The 24,298-nt window shown below is 38.0% G+C and overlaps 1 protein-coding gene across 1 annotated transcript in view; it reads left to right on the top strand.

Moving 5' to 3' along the window:
- LOC140237982 (stAR-related lipid transfer protein 3-like) overlaps positions 1 to 24,298 on the top strand; it is a 56,554-nt gene that overhangs the window by 19,275 nt on the left and 12,981 nt on the right. Inside the window, exons 2-5 of the mRNA XM_072317912.1 lie at positions 12,044 to 12,304; positions 13,643 to 13,801; positions 14,803 to 14,865; positions 23,621 to 23,771. Coding sequence (XP_072174013.1) covers positions 12,044 to 12,304; positions 13,643 to 13,801; positions 14,803 to 14,865; positions 23,621 to 23,771 — 634 coding nt within the window. The remainder of the gene's footprint in view (positions 1 to 12,043; positions 12,305 to 13,642; positions 13,802 to 14,802; positions 14,866 to 23,620; positions 23,772 to 24,298) is intronic.

Genomic DNA, 24,298 nt, shown 5'->3' with positions numbered 1-24,298 from the left:
CTGAAACCTTGTATAATACATGTATTTAGTTTTGTAGTCACGACTCTTGCTATGTATGATGCCAAACTCTTCCCTCTCATACAAATGCAGCCGTTTCAGGGAAATAATTATGATAATGATTGTTAATGCTGAAGTGGTTCATAACATTCCATTGATACTATTTATAGAATTAAAGTGAATTTGACAATGGTATATGATATCCGCAATTTTCTCTTGACAGGTTCTATCATCCGATTAATAATGTATAAATTGAATAAACAGTAGTCCCCTATTCAGTAACTACAGGTTAAGTTAGATAAGCTGCATTCATTTTGCACGCGACCATGGCGTTATAGCCAAAGATGATTGAATTCTGTAAAATCTGTGTGCCTGCACAGGATTGGAAAACGAAACAACTTTCTGTGTATAGAACAACGAAACAGAAACTGGTGCATGCATTATTCTCAGTCACTTTGTTATGCATAATGATGGTTTGCTCATTGCAGTTCCGGAATCTCAGCTCGAGGGACTCGAATTGATCCCAAATCAGTCGGCATGCGTGTATCACCCAAAACAATATCTGAACACAATTATAACTGCAGTCCTCCATAGTCTCTATTGGTTGCCGATAAGGGCTGGTATCAAGTTTGATTTTCATATTATTTACAGTTCCTTGTATTTAAATGTTTTCATCGAAATGCCCGTATACGGTATGCGTATCTCAGTTAACTCTTTAAACCATAGTTGTAATCTACGTGCCAAGAATCTCATGTTTTCAATAAGCGTGAACTCCAAGACATGTCGTGATAAGGACTTTCAGACAATTGGCATCGTCATTATAAAACGAATTCCCCTTTAACAAGACACGTTTTAGATTTTAGATAGAAATATGGATTTGTTTGAATGCATACAAACAGCTTCTTAAATCCTCTTACATTTTGTTTTTGAGATATGGTGTATACTTTAGAAGTGTAAGAAGCATGCTCTTGTTTTAGAGGCTTTGAGTACTGGTAAGAAGCATAATATGTTATTCTTATAGATTATGTGAATAAGTATGCATTCAAACGTTTTGAATAAAACGTATCCAGACAACTGCATATCATATTTTCACCTCTTCCGTCATGCAGATGTATACTCTTGCCGAGAAGGTTAACTGTTTGATAGATATAGTGCTCACCTTTTTTTAATATTGAAAAGGTAATTGGGTAAATTTTTGGTTTCAGTATATTATTCAAACACAACTAAGTTAACTTTTACATTAACATTTTCACAACTCACAAATTCCACACGCACACACATTTCATGATTCACAAGATCCAAGTTACACTAATCCTATTTACTTTGCAGAGTGCAACAACATAAGTCATATTCTGAGCAAATAGGCTTACATCAGTTCGCACTATTCAAGGTTTAGAGTAGTTAAGGAACTAAATCGTACCCGATTATGTGATGCTAAGTTGCACCTTGAGATGATGGGCAATATTGCCCCTATAAAGGAGCAGGCGATGACACTGACTTGCTCCTTTAAAGGAGCAATTTTGCAGCAGTCATGGAGCAAATAAGCACCACATAGGTGCAGCATCATACCAATAAGGCACAAGATTGCACCCTCAAGAGAGGGTACATTCTTGCATCCTTCGGGCATAAAGTTGCACCTAAAGGAAAGAGATTGCGCCTTTTTCAAGGGGGCAAAGTTGCTCCCGAGGGTGTAACTTTCACCCTTTCTTGAGGGTACAAAGTAGCACGCAAAGTTCCAAGATTGCACCCTCAAAACAAGGCACAATCTTGGAACTTTGGGTGTTTCTTTGCACCCTCACGAAAGGATGTAAAGTTGCACCAAGATGTAAAGGCTACACGGGGTGCAAAGGTGCGCTGAAAGGTAAAGGGTGCAAGATCGCACCCTCAAGAAAGGTGCAACTTAGCACCCCTTAGTGTGGGTGGAAAGATGCACCCTCAAGAAGAGGTGCAACCTAGCACCACTTAGTGTGGGTGGAAAGATGTATCCAAGGGAACATTTTCGCACCCTCAATAAAGGGTTCAACTTTGCACCCTCTCTGCAGCATTATTTTATACACACGTGAATTCCTTGTTCCTGTGAGCTACGTTTAATATGAGCGTGACCCAGTATTAGACACGTGTCAAGCCTTTGCAGACACATAATTTTTTTCTTCATATTGTTTAAAGGTCATTTAAAACAAATTTAAATATATATTTATTTCTTTTAAGTTAAGAGGAGCAAAAATGTGAAGATCATGACCTGTGATACATGTTACGGAAAGTCTATATTTTTATGTGTACTCGGGGTTTTTTTTTTTTTTTCAACTACAAGGAATTACCTATGGGCTAATTGGATAAAGAAGCTAAGCATTACTTTTTTTCATCAGTTAATGTCAGTGCTAGTGTATTATTCTTGAAAAGTTGGCATCTAAATGTCCTCCAAACCAAGTACTTTTTACACTGTATAAAATTATATTCCTGTGAGTTACGTTTCTACACATGAGCTCATTATTTGCTAAAGAAGTTGAAGGATGTTTAATTGCTGGTAGCCACGTAGGGGCTTTTGTCATAACATTTTGCATCTAAATCCCTCGAAACTAAGTACATGCAGTATTAGTTTATAGATAACATAGTATTTTTGTTGTTGCTGTGAGCTTATTCATATGAATTTTAGACATGTCTCTCATATGTTTCTGTCATATGCTTTACTGAAGAACAGCAAATGTTGAGTTTATTGCCAAGAGAGGTTGATCATTACTTTACAGTTAAGTTCATTGAAGTGCCGGAGCATAAACTTGTCTTGAAATATTAGCATCCTAAACCCTCCAAACCAAAATACGTGCAATACTAGACACGACAGGAATTCCTTGTTGTTGTGAGTTATGTTTCTTAAAAACACTGATTTTTTTCTGCTTTTGCAATGTACTATGTTCAAAAACACTCTTGAACAATTTTCAGATTTCGTTTCTTTCTTAAGAGAAGAAAACGGTGAGGTCATGTGAAGCATGTTCCTATAAGTTTTATTTCGTTAATAATTTTCTTTACCCATCTCCTCAACCGTAAGGTGATACGGTACCTGAAAAAGTCATAGGCCAAAGGTGTTGAGCTTTAATTCCCCTTTTTAAAGTAAATTTAAGAGCTGGGGCATTATTTTTAAAAAGTTGGCATTTTAAGCGATGTACACCGAGGACGAGTCTTACTGAATGGATTTCTTGTTGCAGTAGAATTGTATTTTTTATGAGCTTGATGGAGTATTAGACAATTGTATAAAGTGTTTGCAAAAACTGTTAATGTATTCCCTTTTGCTAATGTCCAAAGAGTTCATTTGCCAAGTTTTGATTGTCTTTTGTTTTAATCATCAGGGGTTTGTTTTATCATGGTCATAGAGGAAAGAAACTTAATTATAAAAAAAAGCCTTCATGATATAAGAAGAGATACTGTAGGAGACAATTTCATCAAAAGTTGTGATTTCCAACATTTCCAAAATGCAATTGCTGAATATTTCTCCCCAGGGCACAGAAAGAAAGTAGTTCTTGGTCTTGTTTTTTTTTTTCACGTCAGTATGTTATAATACCCGCGGGTTTACGCCCATCCCACCAATTTCCATCCGGATACTGTATCCGGCCCTGCATTTTTTTTTTTTTTTTGTTTTACACTGCAAAGAAAATGAGAACACTGATGTTTGAGAAAAATCCCGACATGTTTGATTGGGCAATTCTTTTTTGATGTCTATCATTCTTTCCAAATAAGTTTTTTGGTTATCACTGAGGACAAATAAAGATACCCTATTTCTTCTACCAAAACCACAGCACTGTATATTCTCATATTTCTACAGTATTTCGTCTCAACACTTGCCCTATTGATATTTCAAAGCATGTTTCCCTGTGCGCTCAAGAAACTCCCCCATTAAAGGAGACCTCCGGGTGATTCTCAGATTTTTACATTTGTACAACTATGAATTAGTTATACTGAGGACAGAGTTTCAGAATTTGTGATAATTGGGATGAAGAATAAGAATATTTTCAAAAAATAGAACAAACTGCAATGAACAAGGATGATGACATGGGAGAGTCACCATAAGAATGCATGAGTTGGGGCTCAAGGAAGCAGAACAAAAGAATAAGGTATGCATAGACAGGTGAACTCGCAAGCAAGCGGTATAGTTATGGAATTACACTGCTATTATTTCTGAAATATGTGAACCTTATAGCTGGTAAAATTGGGTCTTTGAGAGCGTCTGGGGGCTACGCCCCACCACTGAAAGCGTAAGAACAAGTTCCAGTGGGTTTCATGGGGTTACTTTCCTAATTTTCAGCTAGGCTAGCCTAGCTGGTAAGAGTTTGGTCTTTGGGCGTCTGGCGGCTATTGTCTGGCAACAATCATTCAATTATCCTTTGAGTGTATCACAAGAACAAGTTCCAGTGGGTTTCAGGAGGTTATTTTTCCAGCTATATATAGGTTAGTCTAGCTGGTAAAATTGGGTCTTTGAGGGCGTCTGGCGGCTACCCCCCCCCCCCCCCCACCACCACCATTTAAAACGTTGCTGGCAACGGTCATGTATATATCCTGTAAGTGTAAAGAACAAGTTCCAGTGGGTTTCACAAGGTTACTTGTTCAGCTAGGCAAGCCTAGCTGGAAAAAGTTGGGTCTTTAAGGGCGTCTGGCGGCTACCCCCCACCACTTAAAACGTATGGCAATGGTCATTCATTTATCCTGTAAGTGTAACGAACAAGTTCCAGTGGGTTTCACAAGGTTACTTTTTCAGCTAGGCTAGCCTAGCTGGAAAAATTTGGGTCTTTAAGGGCGTCTGGCGGCTACCCCCCACCACTTAAAACGTCTGGCAATGGTCATTCGTTTATCCTGTAAGTGTAACGAACACGTTCCAGTGGGTTTCATGAGGTTACTTTTTCAGCTAGGCTAGCCTAGCTGGAAAAATTTGGGTCTTTAAGGGCGTCTGGCGGCTACCCCCCACCACTTAAAACGTCTGGCAATGGTCATTCATTTATCCTGTAAGTGTAACGAACAAGTTCCAGTGGGTTTCATGAGGTTACTTTTTCAGCTAGGCTAGCCTAGCTGGAAAAAATTGGGTCTTTAAGGGCGTCTGGCGGCTACCCCCCACCACTTAAAACGTCTGGCAATGGTCATTCATTTATCCTGTAAGTGTAACGAACAAGTTCCAGTGGTTTTCATGAGGTTACTTTTCCAGCTAGGCTAGCCTAGCTGGAGTTGGGCCTTTAAGAGCGTCTGGCGGCTACCCCCCACCACTTAAAACGTCTGGCAATGGTCATTCATTTATCCTGTAAGTGTAACGAACAAGTTCCAGTTGTTTTCATGGGGTTACTTTTCCAGCTAGGCTATCCTAATTTTGGGGGGTCCTTTTTGTGGCCCTCCTGGCCACACCCACCACCTATGACCAGCCAGACGTGCATTTCCATACTCAGGGGCATATGTACTAAATTGCTATACACATAAAAATTGGTAACATTTTCAGCTAGGCTGACCCCCGCTGGCTCCCGGACTACTTATAACCTGTACTTGAAGTCATATTGGACCTGTTTTATGCAGTTTTGATTTTCGTGGGTTTGCAAATGTGGGCTAGTACCTTTAAGCTAAAGAAAGAATGAAAAAAAATTCTAAAAATGTTTTTTCATCTCATCGACCTGTCGTAATCGTGTACGGGCTGCGCGGGGCCGCAGGCTACGTTTTATAGCATGCATTGCATGCTAGCTACCTTTTTGGCTCACGTGCATACAATGCATAGGTAGTGCGCGAGCTAGCTAGCTACCGTACTAACTGCGACCAGCAGCCCCATACGCATAGCGTATTAATCTATGGGGCTGCGGACTGTAGCATTCAGGATCATGACAGGGTAGTATCGCGGACAAATATCAACTTAAAATCGAAAAATTTCTTCAATTTGAAGACTTACCAGTGAAGTTGAAGTATTGACAACAGGATTCGTGCAAAGTCGCAGCGCGACTGCCAAGATGGCTACTTTTGCAGCATCCGTTACCAGCTGTCATGGCACCAAAACTGTTTTGAGTTCAGTTGCCAGCATCTCACTGGAAGGTACTTTTTTTGGAACTGTTCGCAAAATTTAACAAAGATGAACGTTATAAGTGTCTGTCAGTGAGTGTTTCTGCCTCGCCTTCCAGGCCCTGGCAAGACGTAAATTTGAATGAATCCCTTGGAGGTTTTTTTTTTTTTTTTGCGCCACATCCTGTACAAAGTTGAACTAGAACTCGATGTATTGCCAGAAGGATGAGTGTATTACGAGATGCCCTGCCAAAGTTACAAAATTACATGGGTAAAAAGGGTATTAAAAAAAACCAACCAAACAAAAAAACAAACAAACAAACAAACAAAACGACCTACCGACCCTCTTGGGTTTTGACAATTAAGGGCAAACAAACACTTTTTTTTTTTTTTTGGCCTAATGAAAGTGCAATTGTACTCCAACCCTCCATAACGGACATGCCCTTCCTGTATGAGATGCTGACACATGACAAATCATAGACTGAGTTATAGAAAGAGAAACAACAGTTTTTAAAAATTTTCCTCCAATTTAGCTTGCAGCTCAGCTCTGACTGGTTGTGAAAGACATAACAAGTACACTTGAACTTTGTCTGTTAGTATCAGTCACATGGCTTGTAAAAAGCAGAGCAGGAAGACAATTCAGTCACACTTTAAATGTCAATATTCCTACTGTGTAGACATACCATGTACATGCAGACTGCAGTTTAAGACAGTGTACTTGTACTTGCTTGATCAAAGGTCATCACAGCACTGGCTGTGTACCATTAGAATGGATTACGTGTGTCCCTAGCAGTATCTTGCTATTCATATTGTATTATTGGCAGGGATCGTACTCTGTTTGGTTTTACTTATCTTTGACGGACACTGATTTTTACCAGTGAATCGTTCTATGGCACTCGAAAAGGACTGAAAGACCTGGAACTTGTGGACTCATTTGCAACTGTCATGGTTACTGTGCAATATGAGTGTAAGCCAGTTTGCTCTTGTATGAAAATACTCGTGCTGAGTGTACCGTGAATATAATCATTTGGCCTAAACTAAATTTTATTAAGCAATCACCCCTATCCATTCCTCTGTCATTTTGGAATCATTCATCACTTTTGTGAAACATGCACCATCTGTCATCGACCCAATCACCATAGTACACAGATGTTGAAAGCATGCAGTTAGTCTTTTCAGAGTGTACGCTGGGTGAGTGTTCTTCAGTTCAGTGGAGCATAATACACCGGTGTAGGTCCTAGGGACTTCTATTGTCTATTTGTTGAGCATGTTATGCATGAATTGCTTGTACAATGTACATGTACCCATTCTCTGAATCATTAATGAGTACTCTTGTTCTTTCACTTCATGGAACAAAGATTTATGATGTGTGTATGAAAAATTCATATATCTAAAAGGAATATATATATGTATATATGTATATATATATATACATATATATATATATATATATAGTTATAGCAAGAGTATTATGAATATATACATTTATGATGTATTCATGTGCACGGATGGGATTGATCAGAGTAGTGGAGAAGTTTCTATTTGTTTTAAAAGCTACAAGACCTGCATGTGAAAGGAAAGATTCCAGAACTTTCTATGCAGTGCCTACATACTGTAAAACCAGAACTAGTCGCAGCATTAAGTTTTCGTGAACTGCCACTGGCATTCAATGCATATATACTGTGGTAGACAAGAACTTTCGGGTGCATTCTGATTTTGTAAATCTTGGATGCTCACAAAATTTGTGAAATTTAAAGGACAAGTTCACCTTCATAGACATGTGGGTTGAGTGAATACAGCAATATTAGTAGAGCATATCACTGAGAATTTGATGAAAATCGGACAATCCGTTCATAAGTTATGCATTTTTGAAGTTTCTGCTCAGTCACGGCTGGATGAAAAGGCTACTATAGCTTGTGATGTCACATGAGTACAACGATATAAAGAAAGTATTTTAAAGATTCAACATATTTTCACTTTTCTCGCATAACAAAAGAACACTCGACTTCTCTCTTTTAGAAGGCAAGGGGAATAATATTTCCCTTAGCATACATCAGAAACGAGTCGAAGATATGTGCACTTTATTCAAAAAACAAAGTTTTGTGAAATTCTCTTTTTATTTTCCTTATACCGTTGTACGCATATGTGACATCATACACTGTAGTAGTCTCCCCATTCAGCAGTGATTGATTCATAACTTCTGAATGGATTGTCGGATTTTCCCCAAACTTTCACTGATGTGTTCTACTAATATTGTTGCATTCACTCAATCCATATGTATATGAAGGTGGACTTGTCCTTTAAATCCACGCTAAAATTTCTGAATTTACAGTAATATATTTAGCTACGTGTACTGATAGAAAACAGTAGAAAGTGCTTGAAATATGTTCAAGCACAGCACCCCATGAGGGAGTTCCCTTCATACATGTGTACATAAATAGGTAATGAATCATGGTGTGTGGAAAGCTTTGGAACTTAGAGGGAGTTTGGGGATCCTTATGGAAAGTTTCCCAGTGGTTGAAGGAACGTACCTTTATAAGTCACAGAATTTGCAAAGTAGGTAGAACGCCTCCAATACCTTCACTCCAGGAGTAATGTCCTATCCTGCACAGAAGCTGCATGTTATAGTTTGTCAGGACTCTATTACCTGCTGACCTGTTATATTTAGTGGAAATAAGGCCTGGAGATATCATTTTCTGCAGAGAGTAGATTTGCCTTCATTTGTGGCCCAGTTCCATCCATTTATGTGGACATTGCTACATTGCAGCTCAGTGACTTTGCTGGATAATCACTTGTTGGATTTTCAGTCACACATTGACATGAAACTCTGGTCGTCGCAACACAGACTTTACACGTATCATCTGGGATCTTATATTTTGGAGTACGTGCCCCTTGATTTACATTGGAGTGGATTATTCATCTGTTCATTAGTGCATTATTTTGCATTTGTGTAACTGCACTTGTAAGTGATTGTATTGAAGTAATTGTGCTGAAGTGATTTTATACCAAAAATATTAATTTGGTGTTTATTTGTGTGATCATTTTCAATGTGAATGTGGTCAGAACAAGAAAAGTTTTGTGTTTACTTGCATGTTTATTGGGACCATTTTCACATCATATACGCGTAGGATTTGACCTGTACATATTAACTGTTGTCATGTCATTTCTCACTAAGGCCAAAAAAAAAAAATTGTTGCATTGGCGTAACCCGCCCGACCCTAAAAATTCCGCCGACCCCATGTTTTTTTATTATTTTTTTTTTGCTATCGATATCAAATATCTTGTTGATTGCGATCGCGATCGCACAAACCCGGAAGTGGAAACGGCCCTGGGGATATCAGATGTACGAGGGAGAGATCTAGCATTCAGACTGCGATGTATTGTGCACAGTTTTGCCATAGGTTTCTTGTGTGGAGAACTTACACGAATCTGTATATGTGGGACTGTAATAGAGATCGCCGTGTGCGATGAAAAGATCGTACATATGGGTCAATTTGCATCTATCTTATCTAAGTCAAAATAGTAAAATATGAAGTGAAAACATTCAGGATAGGGATTTCAACATCTTTAAATTCTGTGAAGGGGTATAATTCCAGTAATATCGGCCTCATAAATGATTTGTAGAATAGATGAACACAGCACATTCGGTTCAGCAGTTGTAACTGTTTACTGAGCTGAGCACGAGTTTTACACGTAAAATGCAGGTAGCAAAAAAAAAAAAAAAAAAAAAAAAAAAATCCGCCCGACCGACCCTATTTGAAAATCTCATGTTACGCCAATGCAACAATTTTTTTTTTTTTGGCCTAACGGTATACATACACAGTACATTACTATTAATGAATGACAATACTATTATTTGAGTGTAGTCAAACCAAGGAGGTATGAGAGGGGTTCTCTCATACCTCCTTGGTCAAACATGAGCTACACGTTTTACACCTGCTGTAGCATTTTTTTTTTTCAGTATGATTACAAAACATCCAAATAGCTGAAAGCATTGGGGTAAATGTTTATAGTGGAGTGCTGTGTGGTTTGATATAAAAATGGATACTCACCTGTACATCACCTGTACAAAATTTCATCTACATCAATGAGCATAAGCTTTTTCAACTTCTTCATTCATTAAAGTTGACCCATTATGGAAGAATGTGTGGATGGAGCATTTAATCTTTAAAAAGTGTTCGTGCTTGTCATTGCGTTATACAGTGCTTCTAATTCAACGACTACATAAATACATACATGAGCATTTGGGATCCATAGCAGTTTAAAGTGATGGTACCTAGTTGGAGCTTCCATAACAGCATCCTAGAAGTAGCCACTCAACAGTGAGGATAATTTTGTAATGACTTCAGTGTAATTCAAGCCTACTTTTGAAAAGGGACTGCCATTGTTGCAGAATCATTGCATAACGTAACTCTGTGCCTTCCATTAACAGTAAAGTACCGGTAATACATACATACATATTCATATGGCTGTGAAGACAACTGAGTATGGAAAGCTACAATGTGACATCTTAGACTATGGAATGCTGTAGAGGTCATTCCGGTTAAGTGTCACTTGTGACTTGCTGTATGTTCTGATGAAGACTCTTGCAGCATATAAATATTTGCAAGGCTGATTAAGAAGGGAGTGATAAAGAAATGGATCATGTTGTATTGTGATCAGAGTGATTCATCATCTTTTCAGTGCAAATGGTCATCAAACACTATCAGAAACTTGAAGTTGCCTCATGTGAGGATGAACTCTTCAGGTGGAGAATAATTTTGACCCAGACCAAGTAGAGGAAAATTACACTCCTTTGTCTTTCTGTCACAAGCTACCGTATGCAAGAACATGAAAGGAAAATACATTGTAGGTTGGCTTCGAGTGACGGCGACAGTACTTGAGGTTTACGTGGTATCAAGGATATAAAAATCACCACAGCATGTAGTGTCCTGAAAAGTTGTGTCTCTACTTTGTGAAGGAGTTTGATAATAAATGATATCCGTCAACATTGATTCTTTTAGTCCTAATCAAATGCTCTCTTCTTTTTTATCCCCACCATCTCCTTTTCTGTTCCTACCATCTCTTTTTTACAGGTTCATGATGCTTAAAAACGTGTCATGCTTTGTGTTAACCTGTTGAGGACAAGTCCCAAGTATACTCGGGGCAGGTGTCCATGGGAAAATCAGCTTGTCCTCAACGGGTTAAAGGGATGGTACAGTATTGGTGGAGATGAGAATTGGGCTTCTAACTTTTTGAGAGATACCAAGAAAACACTTATGAAATAGCACAGAGCACACCATTTTAAGAGGAATTCAAAGTTTATTTGATGAAAATCGGGTTTGGAATTACTGAAACATCCAAAAACAAAGTAAAACAAAGCGATTGTAATAAAATGTGGGTCCCACACTTCATTAGAATTGCTCTGTTTTGGATATCTCAGCCATTTCAAAACCAATTATCGTCAAATAAACGTTGAATTCCTCATGGAATTACATGCTCTTTCATATTTCATAAGAGGTTTCTCATTATCTCACCAAAAAATGTTAGAAACCTGAAATTAGGTCTCCACCAAAACTATACGATCCCTTTAAGAGTAGAAACACTGAAATTTTCAAATCACACACATAATGTTGTATTGGGGCACTGCGGCATGGTTGGTGAAATTCTTCACTTTCAATTGGAGGTTCCGAGTTTGATTCCTGTCAAGTGCCTTTGTCCTTGGACAAGATGTTTTAGTCACCATATCCCTCTCTACTCAGGTAAAGTTGGTACCTGGCAATGTGAGGGTAATAATGATGGCACAGCTCTTTGGGAAAGCAATGGTAATAGTGAAGAGGCTACCCTGGATTAAGAAGATGAAATGATTTAATGATAATTATATTGATGATGACAATAGTGATAAAAAATATGTATGATAATAATACAAATGATAGTAATAATAATGATAATTTCATTATTGTAATTGTAATTGCTATCATTGTTTATTTAATTACTTAGTCATTGTTGTTAATCATCATTTTTATCATCATTTTACATGTTCTGTCTACAGTACGCCATGTCTAGGGAGCAGGAGGCAAGAGACCACAATGCTCGGGTCGCTGCCCAGCTCATCTACAGCAGCACAGGGAATGACCCGCACCCCTTGCCCCCACCCATGCCTCCCGGTCACCCCCACGCCAACATCCCCAATGTAGCCACAACAGGACCGCCAAGTGACCAGAACAACTTCTCAAGCATCCGCCGTCTCTTCTGCCTGATGGCCACCTTTGACTTGCTGCTTGTTGCCATCTTGTGGTTTATATATATCATGGTAGGTTGGATGTAACAAGAGTTTCCAGCATCTCTGCTGATTACCTTTTACCTTTTTCTAATAGCCCTTTACTGTATAAGTGGTTATTTTCGCAAGGGTTTGATTTTCGCGAATTTCGCAAACCACAGTTAGATCGCGAATTTAACAACACAAGAAAATGTCACCATACACTAGAGTAACAATACATGCAAGATAGCGTTGGTGTCAATTTGCGAAATCAACATCTCGCGAAAATGTCTGTCACCTTCTAATTCGCAAAAATATCTGTACGCGAAAATAACAGCTTATACAGTATTATTTTTTTTTTTAAATTGTGGTAAAATCAGGTCTACAGGCTTACACGCTTGAATTGTAGTTGTACAAATGGAGAAGCCAACTGTTCCCCCCCCCCCAAAAAAAAAAACAAACAAACAAACAAACAAACAAACAATTATTCACTTTCTCTTTATGGTGACATGATGCTATCCACATGAATTAGAAGTCTCAAACCCATATTTTGTTTTAAACCTGCCAGTTAAAAATTAGGAATGGTCACAATTACAGCTTCCCAAACTGATTTGATTGATGTTGCTCTCAGCAATCTGTTATGTACATCACCTTCTAGGATACACAGTTGATAGATACATGTAGCAAAGCAAAGTTCCACTTCAAGTGTATGAGAGTGCACATATGCTTAATTGTGGGCATGATCAAATGAAATTATTGGTGCATGCACTGCATAAACAGCATGTACTGTGCTGGTATGTTATGGCATTTTCAAAATGATGAGATTTTCTAGAAAGAGTGATGTTTATTCCTATTGTTGTCGGAACATGTTTATTTGTGCCTCCTTTTTAACAGTAAAGCACTCCTTTAATGTGAATATTCTATTCAATTTTTTTTTTTGTGTGTGTGTGTGAAGGGGATATATCCTTTTCATACAAAATCTTTTCGTGAGATTTTTCTTTTCAGATATTCAACTTTAGTTCAAATTTCATATCCGTATTTCGACAGATCATAGCATACATTTGACTCTATAAAAAAATGTAGCAAAGGAGTAATGTAGACAGTTCATTGTGAGATGAACAGAGTATACAACAATGGCAAAACATTGTAATAATAAAACATTCTAATGAAACACCATAGCAAACAATATGTATAATGTATGTAAAATGTATCCACGAGAAAGATGTAGAAGGAGCTTTTGAGTTTAAAACTGTGAGAGATCTCTGGATTTTTTTATGCTTTTTTTTCTCATTAATTACCCAATTTATCTGCAGAAGGGTCTTTATTATGGGATATTTAAAACAGATTTTAAAGATTAAAAAATCCTATTCATGCCCACACACATTCACACAGCTGACACGCCTGGGAATCAAAGAGGGCTTCTATTGTCAAGTCGGATTATACAACTTTACCACCTCCCTCTTTGACATCGTTGCCGTGGCGCTGTTTCGGATGGTGGTTCTCCTCCTCGCGTATGCCCTCTTCAAAAGTAAACACTGGATCTGGGCTGTGGTAAGGCTTTCTCTGGAATGTGGCCATCAAGTCACATCAAGTCAACAACACCCAATTAAAGGACAAGTCCACTTTCATAGACATGTGGATTGAGTGAATGCAGTAATATTGGTAGAACACATCAGTGAGAGTTTGAGGAAAATTGGACAATCCGTTCAAAAGTTATGACTTTTTGAAGTTTCTGCTCAGTCACCGCTGGATGAGAAGACTACTACAGCTTGTGATGTCACATGTGTACAACGATGTAAAGAAACGATAAAGAAAAATCAACATATTTTTACTTTTCTCGCATAATAAAACAACACTTCACTTGCCTCTTTCAGAAGGCAGGGGGAATAACATTACCCTTAACATACATCAGTGACAAGTCGAGGAAATGTGCACTTTTTCCAAAAAAATTAGATTTTGTGAAATTCTCTTTATATTTTCCTTATAACGTTCTACGCATGTGACATCATACACTGTAGTAGTCTTCTCATCCAGCATTGACTGTGCAGATAATTTAAAAATTCATAACTTTTGAACAGATTGTCTGATTTTCCTCAAACTCTCATTGATGTGTTCTTCTAATATTGCTGCATTCATTTAATCCACATGTCTATGAAGGTGAACTTGTCCTTTAAGCAAGATGATGTTGATATAGTTCCAGTGTCCCAGTTGAATGTGTATATGTTAATATGATGTACTTTGTGTGTGTGAAATTTCTGCTTCACCCAGAATGTAGCAATGGGCATCAAAGTACTGCTTTGCCAATGGAAAGGCACAGTTTTCAACCAAGAGTGAAAATTTCATTTTTACATTGTTAAAACACTTAACCAACATGTGTGTATGATTGTTTTCCTCGTGTTAGTTGGCAAGTTGTTCACAAAATATGTGTTGGCCAGTGCTGAATGTGATATATTGCAAATAATGCTGACTGAGTTTCATTTTGCATTTGCTGCAACGTTCACATTAATGATAGGGAAGTATTGTAATTCTTGACTTCTCTCTACATCTTACAGATCACTACAATAGCCACCAGTGGTTTAGTCGTCGCAAAAATCTTCCTATACGTTGACTTTACGGTAAGTTGTCCCAGTTCTGTCGATACTGAACTGGGCCAAACTCTGGGTATGGAGATTCTCTCCCCCCCCCCCCCCCCAAAAAAAAAAAAATAATAATAATAATAATAATAATAAATACATAAAAAAATAAAAATGAAAATAAAAATAAATAAATAAATAAAAAATAAACAAATAAATAAATAAGTAAAAAATAAAAATAAAATAAGTATTTTGGATTCAGATAATACCAAGTTACAGGGAACATTTTTGCTCTCGTTATGTGCGAGGACTGGGTAAATTTCCCATACACGTGACTACATTTAGTTTAACTTTCATTTTTCACTAATACACAGTGCAGTTCCTCTTCATATTCCTGGTGACTTTGATAAGTAGATTGATATCAAACAAAACAGATGGTGTTGCTTTTCATTCAAATCTGAAAAGAAATGAGGAAGTTATGGGATTTTAAAGTGAAACATGTTTTCATACGATACTGATATTGGTGAGAACCGCTTACACGAAGCAGATGTGATGACGTCATTGCCTCACAAGGCTCTTATTGGCAGTAACACAAATCTCCACTTTGTTTCCTTTTCATTTTGTTAATTAAATTAAAAAGTAATAAGTTGTTCGAAACATGCCAAATTATTGCAGTGTTGTAATAATAACAATGATAACTAGACTTGGAATTTGTCAACACTGACAAATTAGGTGATCCGATCTGTTCGTAAATCAACGATTTGAGTCTCCTGATCCCAATAGGCATGACCATACCGGTTTCATCTGTGTTTAGTGGACATTGGCCGTGTGATGTTTGGATTCTCATTTAGAAAAGGTAGTCAGACCTGACATCTATGGTACACAATTCCGTATACTAGTACACTAACGAAAATACAGAATGAAGTATATTTGACCTTTGACCCCAATTTGCACAGACAAGTTGGCATCTGAGCAAAAAGTGGTTATTTTGTGAAATGATCCTTGTAACATGGTCTTTACGTGTGCAAAATATGGGAAAGGTAGGACATGTATTCACCAAGATACAGGATGATACATTTATGACCTTTGACCCTAATTTACATACCCAAGATGACGTCTGATCAAGTAGTTGTTATTTTATGAAATAATGTACGTGACATGAACTAAACATGTGCAAAATATGGGGGTGATAAGGTCTGTTTTTCTTGAGTTATTGTAAAGAAAGTTGCAGAAAGAAAGAAGTATCTCAATACATCGAAGATAAGCTTTAATTTCAACCACGTTTTTTGACGTGATCCCGACATCGTATGAAAAATGGAGGGCACATTTTCGATAGCCCAAAGTCTCAGCTACAACATATTAAAATCTGGGAGAAATTCACCGAAGCATAAGTGAGCTAGTGCTCGATAAAGACAATCATGTCAATTTTCACATCTACAAAAATTCCCTCCCATAGAGATAAGACGTCATAACGAAGATAAAGAAAGAAGTACATATGACCTTTGACCCCACTTTGCACAGCCAAGATGGCATCTGAGCAAAAAGTGGTTATTTTGTGAAATGATCCTTGTAACATGGTCTTTACGTGTGCAAAATATGGGAAAGATAAGACATGTATTCACCAAGATACAATATGATACATTTATGACCTTTGACCCTAATTTACATACCCAAGATGACGTCTGATCAAGTAGTTGTTATTTTATGAAATAATGTACGTGACATGAACTAAACATGTGCAAAATATGGGGATGATAGGGGGTGTTTTTCTTGAGTTATTGCAGAGAAAGTTGCAGAAAGAAAGAAATATCTCAATACATCGAAGATAAGTTTGATTTCAACCAAGTTTTTTGACGTGATCTCGGCGTCGTATGAAAAAATAGAGAGAACCGTAACGACAGCTCAAAGTCTGAGCTACAACATACTAAGATCTGGGAGAAATTCACCGAAGAGTAAGTGAGCTAGTGCTCGATAAAGACCGTCATGTCAATTTTCATTTCCAGAAAAATTCCCTCCCATAGAGATAACACGTAAACTGGTTAAATTTGACAAGGTTACATTATATCCATTTTCACGAGGTGAAGACATCATCCGATTAAAACTTTGATTCAAGAAAACTTAAAGAGTATTACATTGGCTACAACATACTAAAATCTGGAAGAAATTCACCGAAGGATAATTGAGCTAGTCGTCGATAAAGACAATCATGTCAATTTTCACATCTAGAAAAATTCCCTCCCATAGAGATAACACGTCATAATGAAGATAAAGAAAGAAGTACATATGACCTTTGACCCTACTTTGCACAGACAAGATGGCGTCTGAGCAAAAAGTGGTTATTTTGTGGAATGATTCTTGTAACATGTTCTTTACGTATGCAAAATATGGGAAAGATAAGACATGTATTCACCAAGATACAGGATGAAACATTTTTGACCTTTGACCCTAATTTACATACCCAAGAAGGTGTCCGATCAAGTAGTTGTTATTTTATGAAATAATGTACGTGACATAAACTAAACATGTGCAAAATATTGGGCTGATAGAGCTTGTTTTTCTTGAGTTATTGCAAAGAAAGTTGCAGAAAGAAAGGAATATGAAAATACATGGAAGATAAGCTTTAATTTCAACCAAGTTTTTGGGCATGATGCCGACTCCGTATGAAAAAACGAAGGGCACACTTACGATAGCCCAAAGTCTCAGCTACAACATACTAAAATATGGGAGAAATTCACCGAAGCATAAGTGAGCTAGTGCTCGATAAAGATAGTCATGTCAGTTTTCATTTCCAGAAAAACTGCACTCCCATAGAGATAACACGTAAACTGGTCAAATTTAACAATGTTACTTTTAATCCATTTTTACGAGATGATGCCGTCATCCAATAAAAATGTTGTTATTATATTACCGAAAGAGCATTTAATAAGCTACAACATACTGAAATCTAGGTGAAAATTGGCAAAGGATTAGTGAGATACGCTCGAATGAACTTAAAATTTGATGACGTCATTTTGAAAATTTACTTTTTTTACTTTATTAAGAAATTTGATATCTTTTAATCATTTTTTCAGCATCGTCAACCCATGAAATGACATGTACAACTCATCAGCTTTCAGAATATGTAAAGAAAATGGGGGGTCACCGTCCATCCTGACGAGTAAAATCGGATTTGAAATTGGCGGTTTTTTGGCATTGTTGGACTGTATATCGCCATTGACGCGCGCGCGGAATTTCAACTTTGACGGGTCTGTATGACGTCATATTGAGTCGGATTGACTTGAAACTTGGTAGAAATATTCCTTGACATTTCAGGCATCCGATAAGTGTGAAAAAACGGGAAATTTCTATTGCATATGAGCTGTGCGTGCGTATATATGCGCGCGCGTACGCGTCCGTCCAATTTTTTCAATTTTTCAAAAAATGCTCCAAATGGTCTGAAACGTGTGCAAAAAAATTTTGAGCTCGATTTGAGCATACAAATATTTCTACGCGCGCGTACGCGCACGTTTTAAGAGAAAATATGAATTTTGAGAATATGAGTAGAATCCGCATAACTTGAAATATATGTGACGTAAATTTCATTGAAAAACTCCATTCCATTAATGAGATATGAATGAAAATGTGTTTTCATATAATGACGTCATAGTGACGTCACGGTCGACTGATCACTATGATTTTATTTGACCCGTCGTCTTTGGGACATGATACATATATGGTATAATTTTGACATTGATAGGAAGAACACTTTCTGAGCTAATCGATACACAAATTTTGTCCAGAAATAAAGAAAGAAGAAGAAGAAGACCCAACATAGAATCCGTACAGATACAGAAGGTGATCCGAGAGGATACTCGGATCACCTAATTCCATGCAGATCAGTTATACACCCAAATCATGATTTTTATAAAAACTTCCCGTGTAAAAACCAGACAGAAAGTTTTAAAGGGATGACATCCTTGTCTCTTCTCCTTTGCATGAAAATGTAATTGTCATGAATATATTAAACTTGATGTTTTTGAAAGGGGTTTATTTTTATGCCTCCACCAACGAAGTGGCCGGAGGCATTATGTTTTCGGGTCGTCCGTCCGTCCGTCCGTCCGTCCGTCCGTACGTCCGTCCCGTTTTGTTTTTGTCGATATCTCAAGAACCGTGTGGTGGTTTTGCATCAAACTTGGTATGAGGGTATATCCTGGGGGGAGGATACTTTGTTTGGATGTTAGGGTCACGGGGTCAATGGTCAAAGGTCACAGGTTATTTTGTGAAAAAAAAAAAGGTTGAAATTTCATGTTTTTCTCCATATCTCGCAAATGGTTCAAGGTATCCTCATGGAACTTAGTATATATGCATTTACCGATGGGCAGTGATTACCTAGGGAAGTTGGGGGTCATGGGTCAAAGGTCAAGGGGGTCAAAGGTCAAGGTCAACTCCTCAAAATATCACTGCTTTCCTTATATTTATGCACTGCCTGAAGGATTTTTTTTTTCTTAACTTGATGTATGCATGTATAACCCAATATATATTCTGTGGGAAGTTTCTTGCCAAGAGGTCAAAGGTCAAAAGGTCAAAGGTCAAGTGAAAGTGCTAAATTGCACTTCTTCCTCCATATCTCAAAAGTAACTCAAGGTATTATCATGAAACTTACATATTTATGCATGTTCTGCCTAACAGTGATTCTCTTTGGAACTGTGAGGTCAAAGGTCAAAGGCCAGGTTTAGCTAATACTATTTCATCATTTGATACTGAAATTATACTTTTTCTCAATACCTTGAAAATTACTCAATGCATAAACTTATAAAAGGGTCAAAAGTCAAGTAAAAATCATCAGTTCCCCCAAATACCTGCACTCTGACGTTTTAATCATTCATCCGATTAAACCTAGTTCTAGGAAAGGGAACATTCAGCACATTTGTGGCAAACCTGTCATTTTAATATTTTGCCAATTGTGTGAAACTTTCAACACACATTGTGAAGACATTGTACTATAGACCTATTAGGAGAACCATGCATTATGGCGGAGGCATACACCAGTCGCCGTAGCGACATTTCTAGTTTTTTGTGTGGAACTGCTCACCTGCGTATGTGTTTATTTTTATTTACACATAAGATTGCATTTCATGTGAACAGACATATTTTGGTTGACTGGGGTTAATGATACAGTTTGTGCACTGTGAGCCGTTTTTAATGAAAAAAAAAAAATGAGAAAGAAGATGGATAGTGCATAGGATAGAAAAAGTGTGTATGTTATATTATATTACTGTATAAGCTGTTATTTTCGCGTACAGATATTTTTGCGAATGAGGAGGTCATGGACAATTTCGCGAGATGTTATTTTAGCGAGTTTGACTCTTAGGCTATCATAAGTGCACTAATGCCTGTCAATTTGAGATATTTTCGCGTGTTGTTAAATTTGTGATCCAACAGTGATTTGCGAAATTAGCGAGAATAAGAGCTTATACAGTACACTGAAAGGCATCTTTGAAGAAATCCAACTGTACACATATATTATAAAATTCTAAACTCTGCTAGTAAAGAGTGAATATAGTCCTATTTCAATGTTGTAAATCAAAATGGATAATGTCTGTACTCCTGAAACTTAGAAATACTGTTTCAAACAACATACTGAAGAAACTTTGTTGCAACTTTTTCACATAGCTGTTGTGTCCTCATAATCTCAATTCTCCCTCCACTTGGTCTTGTAACCAAAACTGTTCTTTGAATCAATCAATGCAGAAATGGGATAAGTTTTAAAAGAAGAAGAAGAAGAAGAACAAAAAAGCAATGATGTGTATGTCACAAGATATGTATATATATATATATTTTTTTTTTTAATACCCCCACTGACACAAAGTGTGTATGGGGGTACATAGGAATCACTCGGATGTCAGATGGCTGGGTTGTCGGGCGGTCGGGTGGTTGGTCTGTTGCAAAATCTTGTGTATCAAACTACTCTCTCATTTTTTGAGCAATTGACCCCAAATTTGGCATGTGTGACCGCTATCAAAGGTAGATGTGCAAGACACCATTTACGTTAGTATTGCATAATGCTTTGCCATGGCAACGGCAAATTTTTATAAAAACTTGTGGATCAAACTACTCAAAAGACATTGGAATGCACCCTCCCCGAGACCAAGCATTCGTAGCATGCATGTTCCCTCGCCATGTCTTTTGTTAGTCACATTAATATCACAGAAACATGCAAGTTATGCTGAGTTGAGGGGGAAGGTGCATTCCATTGTCTTTTATTAAACATATCAGTACTTTAGCAATTATTGACAGATGAGGTCACAACCAGAATCTTGGTTTGGAAGGGTTTTTTTTTTTTTGGGGGGGGGGGGGCATGTCCAAGTAATCTGAAGAAAGATAGAAGAAAAATTATTAAAAGATATATGGAATGTTCTAGATATTCGTTGCACTGCAGAAGTGACTTTGAGGGTACCATGAACCAACACAAATCGACATGCATTTGTATGTCATAAAACCTATAAATCAACAGCCCCGTGTATAGATTTGTGGAATTGTGGTCCTTGAGCAGAGAAACCAATACTTTGAAAAACCTTAAAAAAATTACATTGAACAATGACGATGACATAAGAGACTCGCATATTTCAGAAATGTAGCAGTGTTATTTAAATTCCATTGCAATACCGCTTGGCTTGCACATTCACCTGTGTATAATCTATGCATGCCTTCTTTTGTTCTGCTTGATTGAGCTCCAAACTCATGCATTCTTATGGTTAGGCTGCTAAAGCCATGCGCAGACGTATTTCTAGTTGGAGTAAAATTTTATGGCGCAGCAATTAAAATAAAAATTTATACTTATCTTGCCACGACCCTGTGTCCACATCACGGTCGTAGGAAGAAACTCCGACCAATTTAACACCGCATTCGCGGGGATCACCATGGAGGGTTGATGTAACTTCCGGAAGTGGTAGCGCCGCGCACGTCGATCATACGATTGTTTTTTACCAGCGGCATTTGTCTTCTCCATTCTTGTTGATGGGACTTTCTGAGCGCTAGCTTCTTCATAGTGATCAACTAGGTTATAATTGCACTACATGCGCACGTGTACTCGCAAAATGTCAACATTGCGGTTTGACCCCAGAAGTTTTACCTAGGTCGAAAGGTATGTAAGTTCATAGATACTCCGAGGGCATGTCTGCACGGGCAATTTACTCCGTCCAGCTAGTCATGGTAGCAAGATACTCCTGAGAAAACTCACGAGTATCTTGGATGGAGGAAGAGGTCGTGGTAAGTTCCTCCGACCAAACTGTCTTCGTCTGACCACAGCTTATGTCATCATCCTTGTTCATTGCAATTTCTTATTGTCCCCGCCGAACGAGTTCGAGCAGGGGACTATGAAACGGGCTCCGTACGTGTGTGTGTCCGTGTGTCCGTCCGTCTGTCTGTCCGTCCGTCTGTCTGTCTGTCTGTGCGTCCGTGTGTGATCAAAATGTTCAATTTGCTACTTCTCTGTCATTTATGAGCCAATTTTGATTCTGTTTGCTTTATATGATAGCACTACATGGGAGCTTTGAAACTTCTACACAGAATTTCAGTTGTGACCTTTGACCTTGACCTTTGACCTATATTGTACATTTTGCTTCAAAATGCTACTCCTTCGCCATTTCTAGCCCGATTTCGATTCTGTTTGCTTTATGTGATGGCACTAGGTGAGGGCTTCAAAACTTCTACACAGAATTTTAACCTTTGACTTCTTTGACCTTTGACCTTGATTTTTGACTTATATTGTACATTGGCTACAAAATGCTACTCCTTCGCCATTTCTAACCCGATTTCGATTCCGTTTTCTTTATGTGATGGCACTAGGTGAGGGCTTCAAAACTTCTACACAGAATTTTGACCTTTGACTTCTTTGACCTTTGACCTTGAGTTTTGACCTATATTGTACATTTTGCTACAAAATGCTACTCCTTCGCCATTTCTAACCCGATTTCGATTCCGTGTGCTTTATGTGATGTTACTAGGTGAGGGCTTCAAAACTTCTACACAGAATTTTGACCTTTGACTTCTTTGACCTTTGACCTTGATTTTTGACCTGCCTTGTACATTTTGCTACAAAATGCTACTCCTTTGCCATTTCTAACCCAATTTCATTTCCGTTTGCTTTATGTGATGGCACTACAGTCTGTAGGTGAGGGCTTCAGAACTTCTACACAGAATTTTGACCCTGGGCTTCTTTGACCTTTGACCTCGATTTTTGACCTACAATTGTATATTGTACATTGGCTACAAAATGCTCCTCCTTTGCCATTTCTAACCCGATTTCGATTCCGTTTTCTTTATGTGATGGCACTAGGTGAGGGCTTCAAAACTTCTACACAAAATTTTGGCCTTTGACTTCTTTGACCTTTGACCTTGATTTTTGACCTATATTGTAAATTGGCTACAAAATGCTACTCCTTCGCCATTTCTATCAAAACCCGATTTCGATTCCGTTTGCTTTTTGTGATGGCACTAGGTGAGGGCTTCAAAACTTCTACACAGAATTATTGACCTTTGACTTCTTTGACCTTTGACCTTGATTTTTTACCGATATTGTACATTTTGCTACTAAATGCTACTTCCGGCGGGGACATATTTTACGCACCGCGTAATTTGTACTTTTCCTTGTAGATTTTGAAAGCGTTCTTTTTCTTCATCCCACTCTTTATGAATTCTGAAATTCTGTAGTCGGTTTAACCAATTTGAGGTGGTTCAAAAATAAAAGTCTGAAAGTCATCTGGAGGTCTCCTCTAATATCCCTTGTGTTTCTCTCCTTCTTTTTGTGCTTCCACAGTCCGCCGAGGATTACCCCGAAAATTGTCAGCCAAAGGGGTCCACAGTCGTTATGACCATCTTCCTCCTGATCTGCAGCGTGGTTCTGGCCTGGCTGGAGCTGTGGATGCTGGATTTTCGGGTTCTGCCCAAGGAGAAGAGAGAACTAGAAAGTAAGGCTGAGCTCTTTTATTACCTCCACCAGGAGATGAAGTTATGTTTTATGTTAAATGTTGTTAACAGATTTGGATGAAACTTACAGGAAAGGCTGAGAACGGCACAAAGAACAGATGATTAAATTTTGGTAGCGAACCGGAAATCTTTTGTGGATTCTATGAAGAATTTTAAATATTTTGACATATCGGGTCAATGAACTTGGGAGTTCAAGCTGTGCATTTTTTGAGGTTTGCATACAGGCACTCGTAGTTTCTGGTAGGGCGAGGCGCGCCTTGCAGCTGGAAGTTGATGATGTAACAAAAGGCTTCTATATTGGGAAATCGGTTGATTTTCAACATGCGTACATATGGGTGGAAATCCCTGATCTCTATGGAAGAACAACATCAGTGGTGGAAATGAGCTGCTTGGTGGAGGTTTGCACCCTCAGAGCGCTTCTCTGGTGTTTATAAATGCATATTTTGTACACACTATGTAACAATTGCTGCAAACTGTCATACTCTTACATGTACATGAGATCCTTGTC

This window comes from Diadema setosum, chromosome 14 (genome assembly GCF_964275005.1).
Source record: "Diadema setosum chromosome 14, eeDiaSeto1, whole genome shotgun sequence".
Lineage (NCBI taxonomy): Eukaryota > Metazoa > Echinodermata > Echinoidea > Diadematoida > Diadematidae > Diadema > Diadema setosum.
Note: the sequence above shows the minus strand (reverse complement) of the source record. Positions and strands in the feature narration are given on the sequence as shown.